The following is a 10,680-nucleotide window of genomic DNA, read 5'->3' on the forward strand; positions in this document are numbered from 1 at the left end:
CTTTAAACAAAACCATTATTTAAGAAGTACTACATGGAAAATTGCAAAAACTCCCAACATTTTTAGACTTTGAAAGTATCCAATAAAATACCTTGGACTTCACCATGTGACGAAACACGGAAGAGACCATGTGACGTCGAAACTACTGATGTTTCGAAAATGCAGGAAGAGGTGATAAATTCGGAACTGAGGAGGTAGGTAAGTGTTAACCAAACGTTAAGACATTGATTAAACCAATTATTAATATCGTTTGCTTATCTGTAATATTCGAATCTCGGCATTTCACGGTGTAGCTATGCGTAAATTAATGAGTCGAAAAAGTTTCATGGAAAGTGTGTGATGCTGTAGTCACCACCCTGCCGATAATGGATGTACTTTCCTTATATAACCAGTTCACTCTTGCCGGTGTGACAGTTTGGCTGTGTAGCAGCTGCGAACTGAAACAGTCAACGACCCTGTGGACAGAGGGATGTCTGGACCATAAGCGAGCGTGCACTAAGTAAGGGTACAACGTCTCTTTTTTCTTAATGCCCCGCCCAGGTAACTCGGAGATGTATGAATAGTGAAGATTGACACGACGTAGCTTTCTGTATGAAAGTACCTTTAGTTACAGGGGTTATATCTCTGTATGTGAAATTAACACAGTCCCGAAGCTGAAAGTTGTGTTTCTAAAGTCGATATTATGCTAGGCCTTAAAACGTGCGGCTTAAAACAGGGTGATCAAGTATTCCGATTGTACACGTGCTATTTCTGTAAAACGCTTCTAAATATTGTACAGGTTAGTATGATGGGGAACTAGGACTCGTGTCAATCAATGAAACCGAAAATTAGTAACATACTTGCTTTGAACTATATTGCTTGATCTCTTAACCTATTTGTACACCAAGTACAAAGCTGTGATGTAGGTCATGCATATATGCTCTGTGAATTGACCTCTTGCTGTAAAGATTTACTTATTTTTGCGTTCTTGATGTTAAGCAGCTGCCAGCTGAGACCTCTGGTCCTGTGGAGTATATCTGTCTTTTGTGCACACGATTTTTCAGCAGGAGCCTGTGGATCAAAATTTATTGTGCAAGGTAATTGTCTTCAGAGTCATAGTAATGTGGCCCCAGCATCTTCCTGTAAACCATCATCGGTAAATTATCAAATTATATCTTCTTCTTCCTCTTCTTCCTCTTTCTCTCTCTCTCTCTCTCTCTCTCTCTCTCTCTCTCTCTGTCTGTCTGTCTGTCTGTCTGTCTCTCTCTCTCTCTCTCTCTCTCTCTCTCTCTCTCTCTCTCTCTCTCTCTCTCTGTCTTTATCTCAGATGGCTTGCAATGACACAGAAAAGTCAGGCCTTGAAGATGCATGTTCTGGGGAGAAGTTGTCGGCCTGTGCTATGGCCATGGAGAAAGAGAGAGAATCTTTCCCAAGTCCTACTGAGAGCCCCTCTACCATCAGTGTGTCTGCCAGCATCCAGTCACAGTCTAACCTACAGGGTTACGATGTGGAGTTCGACCCGCCCCTGGAGAGCAAATACGAGTGTCCCATCTGTCTGATGGCACTGAGAGCGGCTGTCCAGACACCCTGTGGCCACAGATTCTGTCGGAACTGCATTGAGAAGTCAATTAGGTGAACTGTACATTGACAATACACAGAATTGTTCATTTCTGAATCCCTCTTCAATAAACTGTTACTCTTAAGCTTTTGTTCTTTGCCATGCCTTTCCAAACAAAAACAACAAAATGAACATTATTTTAGGTAATTGCTCTGTCAACCTACTTTTCCATGGACACCCAATTTCATTGTGTTTGGGCTTTATTTTGATGAGTGAAACCTGGATATTGGGCAAGATATTGGAATCTACAAAACAACTTTGATCTCAGCTGAAAGCTCTTTGTGTTTAAAGGCTTACCTTATTTGTCCCCTTTGTCTGATAGGGACACAGGACAAAAGTGTCCGGTTGATAATGAAGTGCTTCTGGAAGATCAACTCTTTCCAGATAACTTTGCCAAGCGAGAGATTCTCTCCCTCACTGTCCGCTGTCCCAACACAGGCTGTAGAGAGAAGATGGAGCTCCGGCACTTGGATGTAAGGATTTTGTCAGTAATTTTAAAGATAACGTCGAACAAAAAATGGAAAATAGCAAACAAAATGCCAAAAAATGTACAATCACATTTAGTAATGTGCATGGACAATTCAGTCACCCTCACGGCAGTCATGCAGCACATGTAGTTTGAGATGTGTAATCTAATGGTTGTGATTTGATTCTCGCCCTCCCCCCAGGCTCATTTGAGCCATTGTAAGTTTGCCACTGTGCAGTGCTCCCAGTGCCAAGAGTCTGTATGGAAGAGCCAGTTGGAGGAACATGTCAGTCAACAGTGCCTGCACAGACTGGTCACCTGCCCTGACTGCGCAGACCGCTTTGTCTATGCTGAAGGAAAGGTGGGCAGTCCTTTATTCAGCACAGTGTATTCCCATCCATGCTAACATTGTGTGTGGCTCTTAATAAGATCAGAGTTCTGTATTGTATTGATTTGCTGAATACGGTTTGAATAGGTTTTATTTTTTTGTCACCCCCAGTTACACGAGCTGCAGTGCCCGTTTGCCAGTGTGAGATGTCAGTATTGTGATTTGGAGCTTGTGCGTGATCAGGTGAGGAGAAGCACAGCTTAGTGATTTCTATCTCTCTCCTTTTTTTTTTTTTTTTCTTTATACACGAATTGTTTATCGTTACGTGTGTGTTGGAATATTGTGTCTGTTGGTGGGAAAGCCATTAAACTGAGGGTAATCTGTGATTATATGTTGGTGTTTCTATTAGTTGGTGTCTCACTGTGACACAGACTGTCCCAAAGCTCCTGTGGCCTGTACCTTTAGCTTCTTTGGCTGTCGAGAAAAGGTGAGTGTATTCAGATCATTTTAAAATGATAGTAAACTGCACACTGTGATGTCCTGTTGTGTCGTTATTCATAAGCATGCGCATCATAAGCATGTGTGTTACCTAAATAAATATATGTGTGTGTGTGTGTGTGTATAATGAGCATAAAAAAACCTTAGTAAATCTTTAAGAGGACACTTAAAAATATTTTATGGAAAAATGTAAAATAAAACAATGACACAACATTGTGATTAGAGCACCAGACCCATCTGTCACACAATAACCCCCAAAACATATCTTTCAGTGTCAGAATTGTGTCATATTTTTCTGTCGTGTGTCATTCATATATGAGTAATTTCATTCCACGTAATTCTATTACAGATGCAGCGGAGTGATCTGGCCGTGCACATGCAGGAGTTCACACAAATGCACATGCGCTACATGGCGGAGCACCTGCGCAACCAGACTCTGAATGGCTGCCTGCCCTCCACATCACCTCTGACATCATCATCCACTTCAGCCTCTACAGTCAGCTCCTCAGATGACCGCGGGGCGTCTCGTTCAGCCAATCCATGCAACTGCAGTCAGGAGCTACATCACCTCAGGGAGACAGTACAGCAGCTAGAGGGGCGTCTGGTCCGACAAGACCACCAACTGCGTGAGCTGAGCATAAACAATACTACGCAGGCCAGTCAAATCGCAGAGCTACGGAAGAAACATGGCTCAATGGAGGAGGCCATGCACGAGTTGGAGGCGCAGCAGTGCCAAGGCATCTATGTTTGGCGGGTGGAAGGATTTTCCGCTCACCTGCGGAACCAAGAGGCAGGGCATCCCGTGGTTCTCCACAGCCCGGGTTTCTACACAGGCAGGCCGGGGTACAAGCTATGCCTACGACTACACCTCCAAACCCCCAGCGCCCCCCGCTGTTCCAACTACATCTCTCTGTTTGTTCACACCATGCAGGGAGAGTTCGACAGCCAGCTGTCCTGGCCTTTCCAGGGCACAATCCGACTAGCTATTCTGGACCAGGTCGATGGCCAGCATCACGTTGAAGTAATGGAGACCAAGCCGGACCTCCAGGCTTTCCAGCGGCCCACGGTCCAGCGCAATCCCAAAGGGTTCGGATACGTTACTTTCCTGCACCTTCAGAGCCTTCGACAGCGAGGTTTTGTACGTGAGGATGTTCTGTTGGTACGCTGCGAGGTTACCCCACGATACGATTCCAGCCTCAGACGGGAAGGCGTTCAGCCGCGCGGTCCTGAACCTTCTCTCTGAGACCAAACGCACGCACACATTCATAAGTTCTCTTATAAATGCTCTATTAAAGACTTGACACGAGTTTTTTTTTTTTTTTTCCTTCTTAATCAGCTGTCTGTGTAATAAAACCTAGGCCAAGCTATAGACTATTCTATACTGTTTTGTTTTCTGGGGTTTTTTTTTTTTTTTGGAAAGCTGACACCCCCACCCCCCAAACTTTGTAATGGCTCTCTAATGATTTTAATATACTTTTATCATGTGTTTAATCCTTGGTATCAGAGTTGCCACATATGCACATTCATTTTCAAAGTGATGTGTGATTTCTTCTCTGTTTTTTTAACAAATTTCGCTTTTGTCAGAAATTTGTACAGTGTGACAATGTACTTTATAAAGTCCACGTGCCTGCTTCACTACTGCAGTTCCATTGACTCTGTAGTGTCTTGAAATGTCTTGGTGAAGTTTACTGACTGTCGGTCAGTATCCTAGATTGAGATTCATATAACTGGCGATCTAGTGAAAAAACTGAATGTTTTCTAGAAACTTCTTCAGCCACAGTGGTACAGTGTCCATCCGTGGAAAACTGAAAGATCATGGGGTGCTTATGTTTATGTTCTAAGGTATCAGGTGTAATAGTCCTTAATTCAGTGTCAGGTTTAACCTTCACAGTTCCTTGGTTGTGGGTAATAAGCCCAAATACTTATTTAAGCTGTGAAATTGCTTTAGCGTGTACTGCAAGTGCAACAATCAACCAGCAAAAGTAATATTTCAAAAATAATACTGTGCCTTAAACTCTCTCTGCTGATTTTAAAAGAAAAGATACATGGGTAATAGCATGAGCTTTTCAGTTGCTTTATCACAGTAGATGGAAATATATATATATATATATATATATATATATATATATATATATATATATATATATATATATATATATATATCTCTGGACCTAGTGTTCTTGAACCTGGGTTGCCATATTACTTGTTTTTGTGTTTAACCCTCAGATATCAAATATCTGCCTGATAGCTTTATACAAGGAGTATAGTTTGCTGCTCTGTTCCTTATTTTCTGGGGTTTTATACTGATTCACATGTCAATGCAATAGCTCAGAAAGCCAAGAAAAAAATTAGATCAAGCTGCCTAATCCAGCGTTGACAGCTGCAAGGCTGTGCTCAGATGGGCTTTAAAAAGAGAATAACCATCGCCAATGAAATTTAGTTCACAATCAGACTTAATCTGCCTCTAGAATCCTCTTCTTCACATTTTTATTTTCCTAACATAAGGGTTAGAGAGTGGTATGTTCTTCTGTTCTTCAGTGATGTGACACAGGGTTGTGTGTATTCTCTACTTGTCTAACAAGACTGCTTGTGGCTCAATGCAAAACAACATTAAGGACTATTTGCCAAGAAAACCATGACCGTGTAGGAATCATCTACATAAAGTAATCATTTTTATTTCAAACAGTTTTATTCAGTATTTTTTGTTTTTAATATTTGGCCTTCTTGTCCTTTTGTACATCTGTTTTCATGACAAAAATAAATTTTGATCATTCTTTTTGTGCAAATCATTTTGTATTTTGCATTTTCTCTCTCTCTCTCTCTCTCTCTCTCTCTCTGTCTCTCTCTCTATCTCTCTCTCTCTCTCTCTCTCTCTCTCTAAAATGTGTGGCTCACGTGGGATATGTCTGAATCCACCTCTCCCCTGACTTCATCTATCATATGGCTGTCATCACATATCTCAGAATGCACCTGGTTTGAGACAGACAACAACCGCATGTCAGAGTGTGCATTGGCCACTGTGTGGCGCCGTAGGCCACCCATCTTCTCCAGATAGACCTCTCCTTCCTGCTCTAGTAGTGGAGCCAGTAAAGAGTTTTCAGAGATATACTGGGTAATCCTTATCTCTGGATGGCCATGGTGCCCCCTCAGTATGGTGTGTTCATTACAGCCCTCTGAGATTGTAAGAAAGAAAGAAAACTGTCAGGCGGGGGAGAAAAACAACAGTGTAGCTGTACAGAAAAAAAAAAGAGAACTATGAACTTCAGTTTCAAATACATCAGGCAGACTTTAATGACCACACTCTAGTGGGGAGAACAAGAAACAATTAGAAAAGAGAAAAAAGCTAATCTTAACCAGATAAAGGAAGTGTAAAAAGTGCTTTAAGCCTCGAGTAAAAGATACCAACACACTACTGCCGTCTATCTGTCGCTTGCTATGGGCAGAAGTTATACGACTCTGACAGCTAACTTTGTGGACAGATGTTCCTTAGAATCACTTTGATATTGACCGAAATATTAAATTGAGAGTGTTAACTAGTCTTGATTGATAAAAGGAAATTATATGCCTACTCTCACAGAGAGACAAGCTTGACAGTGTAATCGCTTTAATCTAACCATAGTGCTTTAGATATCACTGATGTCTTAATGTCTTACGTGTGTGTTTGGAGTTCCACAAATATGGACTAACAACCATCTCCACCATTCTCTCCAGTCGGCAGTATTCCCTAGAGAGTCCTCTAGGTTCATGGACCCCCTTCAGACACACAACACATAAATACAAATACAACCAAATGACAAAGATTAGAGGCACTGACTACTGTATAGGAATGTAGACTGAGCAATGTAGATTTCAATTAAGAAACTGTCATATACAGTAAATATGAGCGACAAACTCAATACATACACCTATAGAAATTTAACATGTTGTAAAGCAATTTGCAATCAAATCAGAAAAACATTTTACTTTTCAAAAGACATTTTTAACAACATGGGAAGAAAATTAATGTGTATGTGTGTGTCTGTGTGTGTGTGCCCCATGTATTGCTATCTTTCTGGAGACTGGTAAGTCCCCAGTAAGATAGCATAATCTGAAAAAAGTGCTTAGTGGGGACCAAAATGCTGGTCCCCACTAGGAGAACAACGCATTTCTAAACTATATTGTCATTACTGATATAAGAAAAAGTGTCAAAATATTTCTTTGGTTAAGGTTAAGGTTAGGCTTAGGCTTAGGGTTAGGGATAGATTAGTATTCTTTGGTTACAGAATAATGGAAGTCAATGGGAAATCCCCACTAGGACATGAGTACAAACTTGTGTGTGTGTGTGTGTGTGTGTGTGTGTGTGTGTGTGTGTGTCTGTGTGTGTGTGTGTTCAAAGACCTGTAGAATGAGTAACATCTGTGTAATGGTTGTAGGTAGCAGGGACAGGTGAGCAGATAAGAGCTCCTCCAATGAAAGTTTCATCAGAACCAAATCTCTGAATCCCAGTAAAGCCATCTGCCTCACTGTAAGTTCCTGTCCCTGGCAGGAAAGCAAGAAGAAAGCAACACATACATTTCAGCAGTGTTAAACTGATTTGCAAGAGTCACACAGCCATCTATAGATACAACATCGAATTCATAGTTCAGAATATAGTATAGACTTGACCTGTCTTCACTTTCAGTTTGCTTTGCAAATTAACAAGTTATGTAAATTCTATGAAAATGCTATGTAAACTGGTATCCTTGGTGAGGTGAAGCAGCATACGATGTTCACCTGCACTATTGAATCACTGCAATGGAGAAAACATTTTACCTGTAGTGGATAGAATATGGCTTGCAAAGTTGGCAAAATCTCAGAGAAAAAATTGTTCCATATTTCTGCTAAGAGCAGAAGCTGGCTGTGCCCTGCTGCGAAATAAAAATATATATTCAAAACTAAAACTGGTCAACGTGACACTGAATATCTGGATACTGCAATACTTGCTTTCGCACTGTTGAATTTCCTCCAAAAGATGGGCGAGACCTCTGGGGAGAAGCTGATTCTGTAACCAGTAAAGTAGTGACAATTGTGCAGTTAGAATCAAACTGATGCAGTGATTTGAAATCATGTATAGTGACACTGACAGCTGGACATGTTGATTTGGGAACCTGAAAGTAGGTTGTGATGAAAGATCCCATCTCTGTCTTCAACAGGTGCCTACAGAAGAAGAAATGAAAGATTATGCTGGTCAGCTCTTGATGCCAGGTGTTTTCACATTTTGAATCAGTTAATACGTGAGGGTTTCATATACAAAAACAGAGCCCAAAGCCCGTGAACTTTTGACTAAGTATACCTTATGCACTGAGTCAAGGAGTACAGTTCATTCATTTGAAGGCCTTCCCCTCTAAATACCCTGTTCACTGCAGGATAGATTCTGTTGGAACATGAAAAGTAATGATTTAATCTTCAATAGGATTTTCTGTGTTTTGCATGCACTGGGGGAACAGAATCAAAGACAAGTCACATACAGCAATATACACGCACATTAGAGGAGTAAACACCTCAAGATGCAAATTAGGGCAAATGAATTTGGGGTCAGGGAAGTATAATATGAAAATGTAATACGTAAATACGGCAATAGTATTGATCTACTTTGCCCATGTATCATATTTGTTTACTCCACAGACTGCCACGCGCTTCCATACATTTCTATTTTTGTCCATTTTCCTGTTGTCCTAGCTGTTAGACTTACCAACAAAGGAGGAAATGGAGTCATTTCCAATTATCTCATTCTGGAGGAGTGTGAAGTCAATATCTCATAGACAACCTGTCTTACAGATGTGAAACCAATATCTTCCTCCTCTATATAAAATGATGGAGGATGTGAATTGGGAGTTTCTCACCTGTTGAGAAGGCTGAGTCTTGAGCTGTGTGATGCGTTTGAGCTGACAGTGAGCTGTGGAAGGTCCATTAGAGTAGAGAGTTCACCTGTCTGCTGTACATCAAACCAAGACCAGGCAAACAGGTCCAGCATCCTGACACCAGGCCTGCAGGTAGGTAAGTCGACATTCAAAAGGGTCTGTGGCAACCAATGAAGTCTTCATTGGCAAAAAAAAGAAAGAATTGCCTAAAAGTAGCTTGAAGCAGAAGATATTTAACTAGTCATACAGTAATATCTGTGGATATAAAGGACCTTCTTTGCCGTTGTTCTTAAGCTTAAACTTTTTACACACTCCCAAGTTTCTTTGCTTTGGATAGGATAGGCAGCCACTTCAAAGAGAAGATTGAGTGCAGTTCCACTTCCCAGTGGTGTTAAGTCAGTGAGACCAAACAGGTGTACATGATGTGTTTTGTGTGTGTGTTTTTTTTTTTTTGTAAACTTCCTGTGGCACACCAGCTTCCTGTTTCCAAAGGCAATATTCTATTTACTGATTAACTTGACTTAAATATTACACAACACATGCATTGAATCTGTCTGATCTGCGACCTTGTTTGTCTTTTAAAAACACTGTGTGAGAAAATATGAGTTTAACACAGCTGGAACCTCTGAGTGACTCACAGAGGAGCATTTGCTCCAACCTGTCTGTTAATTTTCACTTCACTTTACATGGCACTAAATTAATTCAAGTGAGAAAGAGTATTTTTTCAGCTTTTGCATGTACAGCATATCTTTGCAGTGTAGATATAGATTATAATAGATTACTACTACTACTTACTTGCTTATCAGGGAGATTAGCTAAAGTAAGTGACCCATGCATAGATGAAAGGACAGACACACAATGGCTAGGTTAGCTTATTCTTGAAAATGTAGGAATGCCTTTATTTTTTTATTTTTATATCTATATATATATATTTTTTTTTTTACATTTCCACAAACAATCCGGGTTTATTGCTTATAATGCCGAAATAAGTAGATTATATTTCCCTTAGAGAGACACGAACTGTAACCTTGTGCGTGACAGCATATTCTGAATGCTCTAAAAAAAAAAAACCCAGATGATGTGGATCATTAGTTTTCTTCCCCTAAAGAGGTGGTTTCCTCTGAGGAAAAAAACACTTTTTGTGTCAACTATGTGGATACATCAAGTTTTGGATACTTTGAACATTAAGATCAAATTGTAAAATCCCCATTTAGCCAAAATGAAATACATATGAGAAACACATGCAGGTGAAATACTGCCAACCTCTGATTGCAGACAGGCAATACTGAGGTTTACTAACAGAAAAGCCACTTGCATGAACATGTGCTAAATGAGCTGACATGCTTTTAAAGTAAAAGAGGTAAAAAAAATAATTAAAAAAAACTTACCCAATCCAGAGGTTACTACACTGCTGGATTAATTCATTTTATTATTATATTATTCCCTTCAGCTGTTGCTTCCATAACAAGTTTACACTTAAATACAAAATATTAAAAATGTGCTGTGAGCAATTTATCTCTGTCTGCTCAGTGAACACAATCCCCTTTGCAAAGATCAGACCAAGGTCAAACCAACAAATGAATCCTCAGCTGTTTTATTTTGCTGTCTGTGGTAACGGGTCTCAATAAACTCTTTGTAGAATGGTTTTCCCTCAGAGTCGTGTTGACTTCCCCTGCCCTCATGAATTTGCCTGCTCAGCTGGTGACTCATTTATCAACTACGGGAAGAGTTATTGGTCATTCACTCACAATGAATAATCAGGGTTAACAAGCCATGACGGACCATTTCAAAAGAACCAGGCCTTATGAAAAAAGAAAATGTCAGAAGATTTTCATTTTCGACATTTTCGATAAGGCGATACAACAAGAGGACAACACTGTACGCTGCTGATGTGAATAAGGAAGTAGGGAGA

The 10,680-nt window shown here is 40.3% G+C and overlaps 2 protein-coding genes across 3 annotated transcripts; one reads left to right on the forward strand and one right to left on the reverse strand.

Moving 5' to 3' along the window:
- The first annotated feature begins 154 nt into the window (after positions 1-154).
- On the forward strand, positions 155-4,215 carry traf6 (TNF receptor-associated factor 6). 2 transcript variants are annotated; one of them, XM_030765925.1, is made up of 9 exons: positions 155-198; positions 393-499; positions 979-1,076; positions 1,307-1,611; positions 1,920-2,070; positions 2,266-2,424; positions 2,563-2,634; positions 2,801-2,878; positions 3,239-4,215. In XM_030765925.1, the coding sequence occupies exons 4-9, from the start codon at positions 1,307-1,309 to the stop codon at positions 4,130-4,132; spliced, it is 1,659 nt and encodes a 552-aa protein (XP_030621785.1). In that variant the 5' UTR covers positions 155-198; positions 393-499; positions 979-1,076; the 3' UTR covers positions 4,133-4,215. The 2 variants fall into 2 exon arrangements, with proteins under 2 accessions (XP_030621785.1, XP_030621784.1); XM_030765924.1 differs by having other exon boundaries at positions 982-1,076.
- A 1,551-nt stretch (positions 4,216-5,766) lies between these two features.
- Positions 5,767-8,881, reverse strand: LOC115830140 (proline-rich protein 5-like). Its single transcript, XM_030794188.1, has 8 exons — positions 8,751-8,881; positions 8,201-8,281; positions 8,016-8,064; positions 7,852-7,909; positions 7,681-7,772; positions 7,267-7,407; positions 6,543-6,642; positions 5,767-6,062 (listed from the first exon to the last, which is right to left on the reverse strand). The coding sequence occupies exons 1-8, from the start codon at positions 8,879-8,881 to the stop codon at positions 5,767-5,769; spliced, it is 948 nt and encodes a 315-aa protein (XP_030650048.1).
- Positions 8,882-10,680: the final 1,799 nt, after the last annotated feature.

This window comes from Chanos chanos, chromosome 2, assembly GCF_902362185.1.
Source record: "Chanos chanos chromosome 2, fChaCha1.1, whole genome shotgun sequence".
Lineage (NCBI taxonomy): Eukaryota > Metazoa > Chordata > Actinopteri > Gonorynchiformes > Chanidae > Chanos > Chanos chanos.

Coding starts and splice junctions, on each gene's coding strand:
- traf6 (XM_030765925.1), top strand. CDS start 1,307: ATGGCTTGCAATGACACAGAAAAGTCAGGCCTTGAAGATGCATGTTCT. Junction 1,612..1,919: donor TGCATTGAGAAGTCAATTAG/GTGAACTGTACA, acceptor TTTGTCTGATAG/GGACACAGGACAAAAGTGTC. Junction 2,071..2,265: donor TGGAGCTCCGGCACTTGGAT/GTAAGGATTTTG, acceptor CCCTCCCCCCAG/GCTCATTTGAGCCATTGTAA.
- LOC115830140 (XM_030794188.1), bottom strand. CDS start 8,881: ATGCTGGACCTGTTTGCCTGGTCTTGGTTTGATGTACAGCAGACAGGT. Junction 8,065..8,200: donor TCCTTGACTCAGTGCATAAG/GTATACTTAGTC, acceptor CTTCTTCTGTAG/GCACCTGTTGAAGACAGAGA. Junction 6,063..6,542: donor GTGGAACTCCAAACACACAC/GTAAGACATTAA, acceptor TTACAATCTCAG/AGGGCTGTAATGAACACACC.